The sequence below is a fragment of the Leishmania donovani genome, chromosome 9 (assembly GCF_000227135.1).
Source record: "Leishmania donovani BPK282A1 complete genome, chromosome 9".
In the NCBI taxonomy this organism is placed as follows: Eukaryota; Euglenozoa; class Kinetoplastea; order Trypanosomatida; family Trypanosomatidae; genus Leishmania; species Leishmania donovani.
Window position 1 is genome coordinate 533046 of NC_018236.1, and position 11746 is coordinate 544791.

General features: G+C 62.4%; 5 protein-coding genes across 5 annotated transcripts; all 5 read right to left on the minus strand.

The window, feature by feature from the left end:
• Nucleotides 1–689: 689 nt before the first annotated feature.
• On the minus strand, nt 690–1025 carry LDBPK_091410 (histone H2B; the record flags this gene model as incomplete). The annotated part of the gene is made up of 1 exon (XM_003858771.1): nt 690–1025. One exon carries the CDS (start codon nt 1023–1025, stop codon nt 690–692), a length of 336 nt encoding a protein of 111 aa, XP_003858819.1.
• Nucleotides 1026–2146: 1121 nt separating this feature from the next.
• Nucleotides 2147–2725, minus strand: LDBPK_091420 (hypothetical protein, conserved; the record flags this gene model as incomplete). The annotated part of the gene is made up of 1 exon (XM_003858772.1): nt 2147–2725. One exon carries the CDS (start codon nt 2723–2725, stop codon nt 2147–2149), a length of 579 nt encoding a protein of 192 aa, XP_003858820.1.
• A 1189-nt stretch (nt 2726–3914) lies between these two features.
• On the minus strand, nt 3915–4301 carry LDBPK_091430 (hypothetical protein, unknown function; the record flags this gene model as incomplete). The annotated part of the gene is made up of 1 exon (XM_003858773.1): nt 3915–4301. The coding sequence occupies one exon, from the start codon at nt 4299–4301 to the stop codon at nt 3915–3917; it is 387 nt and encodes a 128-aa protein (XP_003858821.1).
• A 1895-nt stretch (nt 4302–6196) lies between these two features.
• LDBPK_091440 (hypothetical protein, conserved) lies at nt 6197–7003 on the minus strand (the record flags this gene model as incomplete). The annotated part of the gene is made up of 1 exon (XM_003858774.1): nt 6197–7003. One exon carries the CDS (start codon nt 7001–7003, stop codon nt 6197–6199), a length of 807 nt encoding a protein of 268 aa, XP_003858822.1.
• Nucleotides 7004–9232: 2229 nt separating this feature from the next.
• LDBPK_091450 (hypothetical protein, conserved) lies at nt 9233–10975 on the minus strand (the record flags this gene model as incomplete). The annotated part of the gene is made up of 1 exon (XM_003858775.1): nt 9233–10975. One exon carries the CDS (start codon nt 10973–10975, stop codon nt 9233–9235), a length of 1743 nt encoding a protein of 580 aa, XP_003858823.1.
• Between the last annotated feature and the right edge of the window lie 771 nt (nt 10976–11746).

An 11746-nucleotide genomic window follows, 5' to 3' on the forward strand; every position in this document is an offset into this window, starting at 1 on the left:
GAATAAAAGCACTCGCTCAGGGCAGTGGTGGTGCGGCTGCCACGCCCGCAAGCGCACCGTATCCTCTTCACCGCAGTAGCAGCCGCAGCGGTGGCGGCGGAAGTGGTGTGGGGGTCGCTGTGCCCTTCACCATGTCCCTTTCGTCTGTGTGCCTGAGCGAGAACGCGACTCTCGTGTTGCTCTCCAGAGGGGAGTGGGAGTGGAGGGAGGAGTTGGGCATCGAGACGACAACGAAAACGAAGAAGCGATGACGAAGGGGGGGGGGGGCGGAAACAAAAAAACGTGTGTGTCACTCGATCTGAGAGAGAAGACAAACTGTGCACGCCTCTGTGCAGCGTGACGCGGACGGCGAGTGGGAGACGCGGGAGACGCGCGCACCACGAGGTCACGAGGGCGTCAGAGAGGAGAAGCGAGGGCGAATGCAGAGAAGGGAGAAAGAGACGGAGAAGCGCATCTGTGCTTTCACCCGCCTCTCCTCCTTTTCACCGTCTCGCCGCCGCTTTCTACCGCCGCCGAACCCGGCACGCACTCCAGCAAAGGACGAGACATCACCTTCGAAGAAAAAGAATGGAAAAAGAAACAAGAAATCTCTATGAAAACCCACGGCGTAGGCAGGGAGAGGGGAGGCGAGGGCACCCCACACCCCGGACACGCACGCGAGGCGTAGGCAAACCCTCTAACTGAGCCGCTCAACGCGACGCGCTCGACACGGCCTTCGTGCCCTCAGCCATGGCGTGCTTCGCGAGCTCCGCCGGCAGCACAATACGCACCGCCGTCTGCACCTCGCGCGCACCCAGCGTGCGCTTCTTGTTCGCGCGAACAATCGACGCGGCCTCAGTGCAGATGCGCTCCATCACGTCGTTCACGTACGAGTTCACGATCTTCATCGTGCGGTGCGACATCGACATCTGGGCGTTGATCGCCTTCAGCGAGCGGCCCACGTACACGTTCCACGTGCGCTTAGGCTTACGGTGCGACTTGTGCGGGTTGGAAGCCTTGCGGGGAGCAGAGCGAGAAGAGGCCATGATGATGTGGGTTGGTTGGAAAGGAGGGACAACGTGAAAGTGCGAAGGATTTGGCTGACGTGGTGAGAGCTGCGAGACTGAAGCAAGTCTGCGAAACGAAGGAGAGAGGGAGAGGAGCGTAAGGGGATAGGAAAGTTTGATGAAGTCATACGCAAGGAGACCACTGGTGAGAGGGCGCAACGCTGCGGCGCCGCTGGCGTACACCCATTCGATTGTAGTTTTGAGTGCCACAGACATGCTTGCATCGTAACACCGCCTGCGGTGTACCACGGAGCTGCATCGGGGTGCACCTTCGCGGGAGTGGAAGATGGGGGTGGCCAAGAATCCCCGTTACGCCGTTTTCACCATCTCTCGTCTTTCTTCTGCATCGCGTCATGCTCGTATAGTTCGCGCCTCTCTTCTTTAGAGTGTGTGAGCGGCCCGGTGACAGGGTCCGGCCGTGGGATGGCGGTGCGTCGGGGCGAGGCTCGACAGTGAACACGTCTGCGCCATCCATACGATGGGCAGCACGTGTCAGGGTGACTCGAGCGTATGCCTCACACGGCCCACTGATGTGTGGGGAGGAGCCTGCGTGCCACCCCGAGGGAGAGGGGGAGGGGGGATGCACCAGGCGTGGCGACCGGCATGATTGGGGGGCGGCTGTGTGGGGTGGGGGAGTAGAGCTTGAGACAGGGTCGGTCGTGTGGCGTGGTGTGGCGCTCAGCGCGTGCTGCGCCGCAGAGAAATAAACACGCGCACACACACACAAGGCCGAAGAGCAAACCAAGAACGTACTTGAGCGCCTCAGCGGCCACGGGCACAAACGCGTTGCCGTTGTCCACCGTCGTCCTCCGACGCTCCCACCCGCATCCGAGGAGGCGAGGCGGACAAGCCACCACAGGCACGTTCGCTGCAGCTCCGTGAGCCACCACGACATGGTCATCACGCGAAGGAATGAAGAGGTTGGGTTGGGTGGGGTGGAGGGCACGAGGGGAAAACGCGGGGCAGGCCCTCTCGAGGACGCCCTCTCTTCCGCTCTCCTCTCCATCACGAGAAAGACAGCGACGGCTCAGGAGAGCGAGAGAGCCCTGCAAGGACGTGCAGAAGACGCGCAGGAGGGCGGGGTGGCCTACCTTCCCCCTCTACTGCGCCTTCATGCCCTTCGCGAAGGCCTCTGCCTCCTTTCCCTCCAACTGCTCCTTGGCGATCTTGCCTTCTCGATACGCCAAGTGGCGCTCGCCCATCGACTTCTTCATGAGAGCTGTCTGCCTGTCAATACCAGCGGACGCCTCGCGCAGAAGTCGGAAATCGTAGGGCAGTTGCATGCACGTTGCAGTGAGGATGAACAGCCCGAAACACGAGATGGGTGTGGTGAGCCGACGCACCCGTGAGTGTTGAACCCACCGCGCGACAACGGAGTTCATGGGGTCCGAGTAGCTCAGACCGCGGCTAACGATCCACGCACCGACCCCAAGCCAGCAGCACTGGAAGCCCAGCGTCAAGGCCGCATGATTCCACGCGTCCGTGTACATGCGGTGCTCCATGTAATGGTTGCCATAGGCCCGCTGAGCATCCTCAATGCGCCGGACGTACTCGACTGGAATATCGAAGGCTGCCACTTCGGCCGGATCCGCCACGAACGGTGTCTCAGAGAGCGACTGACGAGAAGAAGGGACGACCTCTCCCTTCTCCGACGACGTACTTGTCTTGGGAGCCTGCATGACAGCTGCGCAGTTGGAGGGTGTCTGTGTGTGTGAACAAATTTCAAGAGATGCGCACCCGCTAAAGAGGACGATGTAAGCTCTCCGTGCGCTCTTTGGTGATCACTGACGGAGCGCCAAGCCTGTCGTGCGTGCGTGGGCACCACATCCATCACCGCCACCACCGGAGGTTTGATCCAGGCAACGAAGGTGAGATCGGGGAAAGGAAAGCGGGGGGGGGGTGAGGGAACACACACGTAGGAAGAGGGTGGAGGCACGAGAGAGACGCATTGCGTGCGCTCGCATCTCGACCTGAGCCGTCGAGCACGCGCCAGTAGTCTGCCACGCAACCACCGTGCCGACTACGAGCGCGTCTTTCCTTTGTTTGTTTGCTGTCTGTGTCGCCAAGTCGGCCTCGCGGCCGGATGCGCGCGTGTCTTCGTGCACACGTGTGCGGGTCCGGATTTGGGTTGTGGTAGGAGGCTGAGGAGGGGGCGTTTTCCTCGCAGCTGCGCGAGCGCTTGAGGTGCCTGTTCGCGCAACGCCTCACGGCGCACACCTGTAGAAACCAAAGAAGAAAAGACGTGAGAAGGGTAGGGGGAGGGGGTTAGCGGCGGCACCACTGACGGAGAGAGAGCGGGAACCGGAGCCGTGCATTCGCGCTCCAAGGGTGCCACTTCACAGAACTCCCAACGATGCGGTTGCGCCCCGGACACACACTCGCGCCTCTGTCAAGCTGATCGATGCACATCCTTTCCCCGCCGCGGAGACGCGCGTGTAGCAGCTTGGAAGCGGCTCGACCGTTCTCCACCAGCTGGAGCATGTGCCACATCCGCGATCGATGGGGAGCAGGAGGGCTGGCTCCCCAGAGATGGGCAGCGAGGCGGAATGTGTGCCATTGACGTCCGTCGCAGCAGGTAGTTCTTACACGCCAGCACCGGCACCTCCATCCCTGCTAGCAAGCTCCGTCGCCACGGGCGCCCAGTGCTGGATCTGCTGCACACGCTGCTCTGCACAGTGGTGGTCGCAGGATTGCCAGTTAGGCTCCATAGCATTACGAAGGCCGTTCAATGCCACTGCGAGCGTCTCGTCGCCGACGAGGCCGAGGCTGCCGTGCCCTTTGCAGTGGCGTGGAGTCGGAAGATGGTCTCGCTATCGCTCCTGACGGTGTACAGAGGGCAGCTCTCAGCCGACTTCTTCCACGGCTCCATCACTGGCGAGTGTGAGGTTGTAAAAACGCCCGGTAAGGGCAGAGAAGGGCATGAGCTAAGCTGAATGAGGGAGCTGCTCCTGTACGGTGGTCGCCGTTGCCTCGAGGCTTGTGTGTGCGGACATGGCTGCACCGGTGAGCATCGTGGGCCCATTCACTTCCGCGAGGCTCTGCAGAAGCAGAGCAGGGCTGCAGCCTGGGGGAAGCCTCGGCAACCAGGAGAGGCGCTCGCGGCTCCCACTCTGAAGAGTGGCTCGACAGTGGCCTGAAGAGGCTCTTCAGTTGCTGCGAAAAGCTAGCAGTGCCAGCCTTGCGCCGCACCCGCTTCCCTTCCCCGGACTCTGGTTCGGAGACTGGCTGTGCGAGGGTTGCATCCCACGACGGCATCGTAGAAGTCCATGCCCGTGTCGTTAGCAGGATGAGGAGGCTGAACGGGCTGAGTCAACTGGCACTCGGTTCCACCACTCCGCTGCGGCACGAGGCGTAGCTGCGGAGCGTCGCGCGACCGCGCCAGTGTGCTGAGCGACCCCTTTACCGTTGCCGCATCGACGACGAGCTTCAGCGCACTGCCCAACTTCATCGCCCTTTGGGGTTAGCACGCACCGCGCCAAGCCCCCGACGAGGGTTGCCGAAGCGGTTGCAAGGGGCTTCGAGAGAATACAATGTGCTGACGCACCACTCCCAGCATCGTTTTGCTTGGATTCGGCGGGCTAGAGCTGGTGCCCCACCGTGGACGTCGGAGCTCACCAGGATACCCTACCAGCCGTACCACGCGTCGAAGCAACGCGCAGGCTGTCTTGTAAGCGGCGTCGTCGGCGGTGGTGCATGAGCAAACTTGGACTTGTGGCGCTGCAGCTGTGCGAGATCGGAGAGGGGGGGGGGGCTTGCGTCCGCGTGTTCGAATCCCGCGGCAGGGCGGCGATACGCGCCTCCAAGGCGCAGGGGGACGTCGCGCAGGCTTGGCTGCGCTCGAGTTGGGCGAGATTGCCACGGTAGCCTGCATCACCGTGGTCAGAAGGGCCGACTAGTGGGGTGGCTGGCACTGCTGCGTACTTCAAGGCAGACACGCTTACCTGCGCAAATTCGTTCGCGCGTGGCGTACCGGCGGCAACTCAGCGTGCCAGGGCTCCCTGGAATCCACTTCCCGCTCATGGGCGGGTCCACCATGCCCGCCGCAAGGGCTTCAGAGAGATGAGATGCTGCTTAGACTGCGCGGTGAAGGCGTGCCAAAGTCGTAGGACGCCTGCAACAGCGCAGCCGCCATGAGCGCCAAGCAACACACGGGCACCACCACGGGCAGTGGAGCGGCGACACGCGAAGGGTTCGCTTCATCGCCGAGCGACAAGAAGCGAGCTCCGTGTGTTGTGTGATGTGTGCATCTCTCAATCGCCAGAGACGCACGCAGCGCCATCCTCAGTCCCGCCCACCTCTCCCTCGCCCCAAGCGCAGGAGGCGTGTGTGCTTCTACGCAGGCATACAGGCAAGTGCACGCATGCGCGCGAGCAGGTGAGACAGAACCCAAAGGAGACAACGCCCAAGACAGCAAAGGAAGGGCAAGAGGGAAGAAGCGGGGACGAGTTGAGGTTGGGAGGGGAGGGGTGAGCACCGAGTGGGCGGTGGATACAGAAGTAGAGCAGGAGGAGACATGTGGGAGGAAGGACGGAGGAGAGTCCCCAGCCCAGCCCAGCCCGCCCCCTCCCCACTCTCTCTCCGTCGCACTCGCTGAGAAGGAAGCGAGATCGCACGCGTCACGCGGAATGTTGCGGAGGATCCGCGCCCGTTGCACACAGCATTGCGGGAGTGTGCAATGAACACTTTCGCACGTGCGTTCGTCCATCTGCTGTCGTCAGAGAATCGAGACGTGAGACACACATGATGCACGGGTACACCCTTCTATTATTTTGCACGTGTATGGCGTGCTCACGTTGCCGCGCGGCTCCCTCCAGGCACGAAGAGAGATGGAGAGCGCAGGGACCCCCCAAAAAAAAGCGAACGAAGAGCTGCGCAACAGCTGCACGAATGGCGGCGATGAAGGACGCACAGGCGCGCACGAGGGATAGAGAGAGTGGGGGAGAGGCAGAGAAGCATCCCGCCTGATCCCTTTCTCTCGCCATCAGCCAACCCACGAGAACGCACATGTGTCGTTCGCTTTTTGCGTGGATGCGGACTGAGCGAAATGCGCATAGCAGCTGTAGCGAGTGCGTGAGGCAGCGCGGGTGATGCGAGGCCGCTGTGGCGCCGCTCCCTCCCCTCCTTGCCCTTCGGCCTGCCATACCCACTCCTCAGTAAATTGTCTTGCACACCTTTGTGAGGGCACCGGGGCTCTTCTGGCTGCTGCTGGTGCGCCGTGCTTGGCCGCGTGGAGTTCCACTGCTGTCGCTGCTCTCTACGCTGCGCAGCCGCTTCACTGACCCGCGAACATTTGTGATCTCTTCGAGGCTGGCGCGCTGACTGTTACCGTCCACGTCACCCATGCCGCTGCCTCGCCGTCCCTTGGCAGGTGGAGACGCGTACTTTTCTTTCTCGGGTGTGGCGCCCTCTGTCTGGGGCCGTGGGCTGGTAGCCAGCTGCGCCTGTGCTAGCTCGGCGAATCCCCGCAGCTCCGCTGCCTCCTCCGCTTCATCGCTCAGCTGCTGCTCTAATCGCTGCACGTGCGCTGCCAGCGAGGCGTGGGCGCGGGTAGCCCACACCCCACGCGCGATCGACTCCGCCGCCTTCAGCGCTGCACGAGCGGCACTCTCTTCCAGTGTGACGAGGCGCAGCTGAGTCGCACACCAGAGTCTCTTCGTCTCCTGCAGCCCCGCGATCTCCATCAGCATGCCTTCATTCTCGCGAATCAAGTCACGGACGACCGCGTGTCGCAGAAGAGCGGCGACATCAGACGCACGTGCAGCACTTGAGGTGCCTGATGGTGCGCACGACACCACAGATCGCTTGCCTGCCTTGTGCGGGGGATCGGGCGGAGCGTCGAGAAGGGGGTTCGACTGCGCACAGTTCTCTATCACAGGTTTATCCGTCTCATGAGCGTGCCTCACGACGCCCGACGGGCGCACGGGGGAGTTCCGAGAGCCTGTCATGGGCATCATCATGCGAGGGCTGGTGCAAAGGCAGAGAGATGCCGACAAGGAAGTGTGCAGGAGAAAGCCAGAGATCGACGCGCACTCGCACAATGCGCAGCAGAGCGGCGAGGCGGTGTGCGCTCCCGCTTTCGTCCCGATGTGCGTCTATGCGCGCTGCCTTTCGACAGCGTGGTCTGGGCGCAAGGTTCACGCAGCGGTGGTGGAAGACCCAACTCAAACACGCAGGCAAACGTGCGGGGTATGCCTCCCGTGATGCGCGGGGTTAGGACAACGCGCGCCTCTGTGGGGGACCAGAGACGAGGGACGCAGCAAGAGCAGCACGATGCCAGCGCGCGCGTCTCAGCTGTATGGCGCAGAGAGAGCAAGATCGTGAGGGTGCCTGTGCCAAAGCTGGCCAGAGGGCGAGTAGGGAGGGAGAAGGGGGAAAGTGGGGTGATCAGGGTGCCGATGTGAGGAACAGCGATGCGGCCTCTCTATTGTGTGTGCCCATGTGCATGTGTCCGTTTGCGGGTGAGCGGCTGGCGGTGCGCTGGTGTGTGCCTCTGCCGGTGAGCACAGCGGCCAGCGGTTTCGTTAGTGGCAAGCATGGGATGGGGGAGAGTCGGAATGAGCTCGTGGGTGGAGAGACACACATCGCTCCAACAGCGTGGGTGAGGGTGGGGGTGGGGCACATGATGATGATGCGGTCTTTTGACGACCTCGCCCCCATCTCCATGCCATTGGCTCGAAGAGGTGGTCGAGCGCGTGCGAGTGCGTCCGCTCAGGCCACCCACACCCACACATGCACACCCAGAGAAGCGATAGAGAATCTTGCATGACAAGGCCCTGTCGAGAAGGACGGCATGCAACCGTCAGCCCTCCGCCTGAATTCCTCGGCTGCGCACAGCAGGTAATCACGAGAGACACACACACCGCCACATGAGCAAAGAACAACTGAGTCGTGCCTCCACCGCTTGCATCCTCTCACCGCCAAAGTGCCGCCTCTGCAGGAGAGGACAGGAAGATGAGCCGCGGGAGGACGTCGCATGCGCCGAACCTTCGTACCTCCCTTGTCTTGCCTTTCCAACGCCTTTCGTTCTCTCGCCTCTGCTTCGACCCGAAGGGCGGGGGCAGGGAAGCGGGGCCTGAGAAGTGGGGCGAAGAAGAGGGACATGCCCCAGCTCTGATCTGCTCTGTGCGGAGCCGCCGACTTCGCCTACACTCCACTCTCGTCTCCAACACGGCACACATGTCCGCGTTGATGCTGGTGGACTCGAGAAGCAGAGCCAGGGCATATCGTTACCTTTTCCCTTCCCCTTATACGGTGCCGGTGGGATTATTGCCTCTGCGTCTGCACGACAGCACTTACTCACTCGAGAACACGCACCGATACGTGTGCACGACACTTGTAACAGAAACTCGTTTGCGAACGAGGCTGCGAAAATGGGGCTAAGTGTGCGTCTCGCACCTCCAGCGCCGACCTGGGCAGCCCTGTACTCGTAGCTCGCCAAATCCGAAGGCTAGGCAGAAGGAGTTCAAAGGCGCGCTGGAGCTCGCTCGACAGTGTAAGACGGACGCGTTCCACGATGTCATCGGCAACGGATGCGCACCAGAGGGCCTCGCCAAAGCGCTCCTGCTGGACCTCACCTCCCGCCGCAATGCGAGTGGGGGGGGGCACAGGCGTGATGGGGCAAGCAGGAAGGCGTCGACGAAACAGAGCAGCATGACGCTTGCCGCCAATGCCCTGCTAAACTGATCCTCCTCCTTTCCCACCCCTCGAGTGCTCGCTCAGCGAGCGCTATCTCACGCTCCGTTTGATTTGTTTGTTTCACAAACAAGAAGAGCTCACCGTGGGCATGGCCGGACAGATAGCGCCGCATTGGCACAGCGAAGTTCGGCCGGCGGGCAGCAAGAGGCAGCGTTCACGCACGTGCTTTCGGCTTAATATGTGCCGGAATGCGCGCAGGTAGAGCCTCCAAAGGAAGCGGTCAGCTGTCGGCAGCACAGCAGGGGAGCCTCTCGACTGGGCACCCTGCGTCATCGCCTCGCCACTGGCAGCAGCGGGCGGTGTGGCGAGTGTGCGCTGAACCACCCTTTCCTGCAGTGGCGCCGCACATCTTTCCTCGCCCCTCTCCACCTAACACACACACAGCGCCCTCTTTCTCTTTTTCTGCACAGTACCGCCCCGTGCCCAGCAACCCCCGCCGCTGCCGCCGCATCCCCTTGCCGCAGTGAGCAGCTGACACACGCACACAGACGTCACTGAAGCGACTTGAAAATGTCCTCGACGCTCTTGACGCGCTGGAAGGCGCGAGCTCTGCCAACTTTGGTGAAGAGCGCACCATCGTCCAAGTACACAAACACTGCCTTGCCGCTGCCATCGAGCAGGCCATCGTGCAGCTTGTACAGACGGTGTCCATCCGGCGAGCGCGACGGCGTCTCGTCCAGCACGAGCTGCTTGTCCTCTGCGAGGGTCTGCAGAAGGGAGACGCTTACTTTACCGCCGTTCTGGCGCAGCATCGCTTCGTAAGTGCGCTGCTTCGCAGAGGTGCTACTGGTGCCGTTTACCTGCGCCATCTCCGAGTGCGCCAGCTTCTCGAGGATGAGGAGCAGGCGGTACTGTGCGGAGTACAGGATACCGGACCACTCACGTGACTGTTGCACCACCTTGCTGACGCCGCTGACACCTGAGGCGGGCGATGAGGCAAACAGCAGGCGCTCCACAACGTGGCCATGGGGCTGCACGAGAGCACGATTGAACGAAACCGACATGCCGTGCCGCGCTGTACCGTTGCCGAACGTCTTCTCTAGCGGGATCAGCCACGCGTCGTAGAGTCGTTGCGCGGTGCGTAATCGACGCTCCAGCGCTGGCCGGGATGACGCCGAGGTGGGCAGGGCGGCGGACTGGCAGGCGTACAAGAGCGTCAAGACAAGTCGAAGGAGCCAGCGACACTGCACGTGAAACTGGTCGGCGCTCGCGTAATAGTCGGCGCGGAGGTGCTCGGCGGTAGTTTGAAGCGGCTGCAGAAACCACCGCGACGCGAGCGAGGAGGGATATTGCTCAAGCAGATAGTAGTCCAAAGTCGGCAGAAGCAGCTGGCCGCCGCTCAAGAGCTCAAACCCCAGGGGGTGGCCGGAGGACTCTTTGGGGGAACGAGGCAGGGCGGGAGAGGGCCGAAACAGCACGTCAGCGAGGCGCGCGACGAGGCGCGTCTTCACCGGTGGTGGTAACAGAGCAGCGACGTCGCGCAGCAGCGCACTGAGCTTGACGTTGCCATCTCTCATCCACTCCGACACCAGTGATGGCGGCCTGACATTATCGCTAGACGGTTGGAAGACAGACGCCAGCTCCGCCGCGACGGCGGAGGCCGCACGGGGCACCGCGATTGCAAGGTCCACGCAGAAGGCGCTAAAGATAAGCGTCGACGTGAGCTGTGCACCGCTGCTTCGGGTACTACCACTGTGTGCACCTGGCACTGCACACAAGGCGCTTCCAGCCGCCGCCGACGCCGCGTCTTCGGCGGCTGCCGCCTCCTCAGCGCCACCGCAAGCCTCCGTGGAGGATGCCCACAGCGCGGCTGTCGCCTCTGACGTCTGCCACGCTGCCGTCATCGCCCCTCGCAGCCCGCGCATCATGCTTTGCAGCAGCGCAAAATCCTGGCCCCTTGCACGCCGCTGCTGCATCGCCGGAGACGGTGCCATGCCTTCCTCGCGTACCCTCTTCATCATCTCAGCGGCGGCCTCGACGTACGAGCGAAACTCACCGAGCGATTGGAGGGAGCGGACGGTATCGGCAAAGCTGCCACTCGTGCTCGCGTGCGGCGCCGCTGCGCTTGAGCCGGCGGAGGCCGCGGCGGCTGAAGATGCAGCTACGCAAAACACGGGTGGGAGGCCTTGCCGGCCTTGGATGACGCTGCGCCGCTCATCGAGCAGCACCTGCGAGCGCTGCAAAGTGCGAACGGTGCTGGCGAGCAGCTCATCTACATGTGACGCGCTGAACATGCTGAGCACCACGTGTGTCTTGGTGCGCGTGGGGGCATCAGACAGCGACCCGCGCCGGGGCGCAGAGTAAAGAGGGAAGAGGTCCGGAGAGAGCGATAGAGGGGATGCGTGTAAGAAAACGCATATTTGACACTCAGAAGCGGAGACATGTGAAGACAGCGAAGACGGAGGGGGCTCGGAGACAGCGGCAGGCACACACAGGTAAGGGGGCCCGCGCTGAGTCACGCAGCGCCGCCCGCGCACAGCTTCATCGTAACGAGTACTACGCGCATTCACATAGATGTGCAAGTAAGGGCAGGGCAAGTAAAGTGCCGGTGTGCGGCATGCTACCCATCCAAGACGCCTGCCGTACTTCCCCACATTTGCACACCGCCTTTGCGGCCTCCCTTCTCGTGCTCGCTTCTTCCTTTCGGTGGTGTTGGTTGTGTGTGTGTGTGTGTGTCTTGTGTATCAGTAACGGAGGTGATCAGCACCCAAGGAAGACGCGACGCATCACTAAAACGCAACTGCGGGAGAGGGAGGACGCAGCTGAGCGTGATAGCATTTTCGCTGTCTTTCAATTCAACGTGTGTGTGTGTGCGCGTGTTTATTTCTCTGCGGCGCAGCACGCGCTGAGCGCCACACCACGCCACACGACCGACCCTGTCTCAAGCTCTACTCCCCCACCCCACACAGCCGCCCCCCAATCATGCCGGTCGCCACGCCTGGTGCATCCCCCCTCCCCCCTCCCTCGGGGTGGCACGCAGGCTCCTCCCCACACATCAGTGGGCC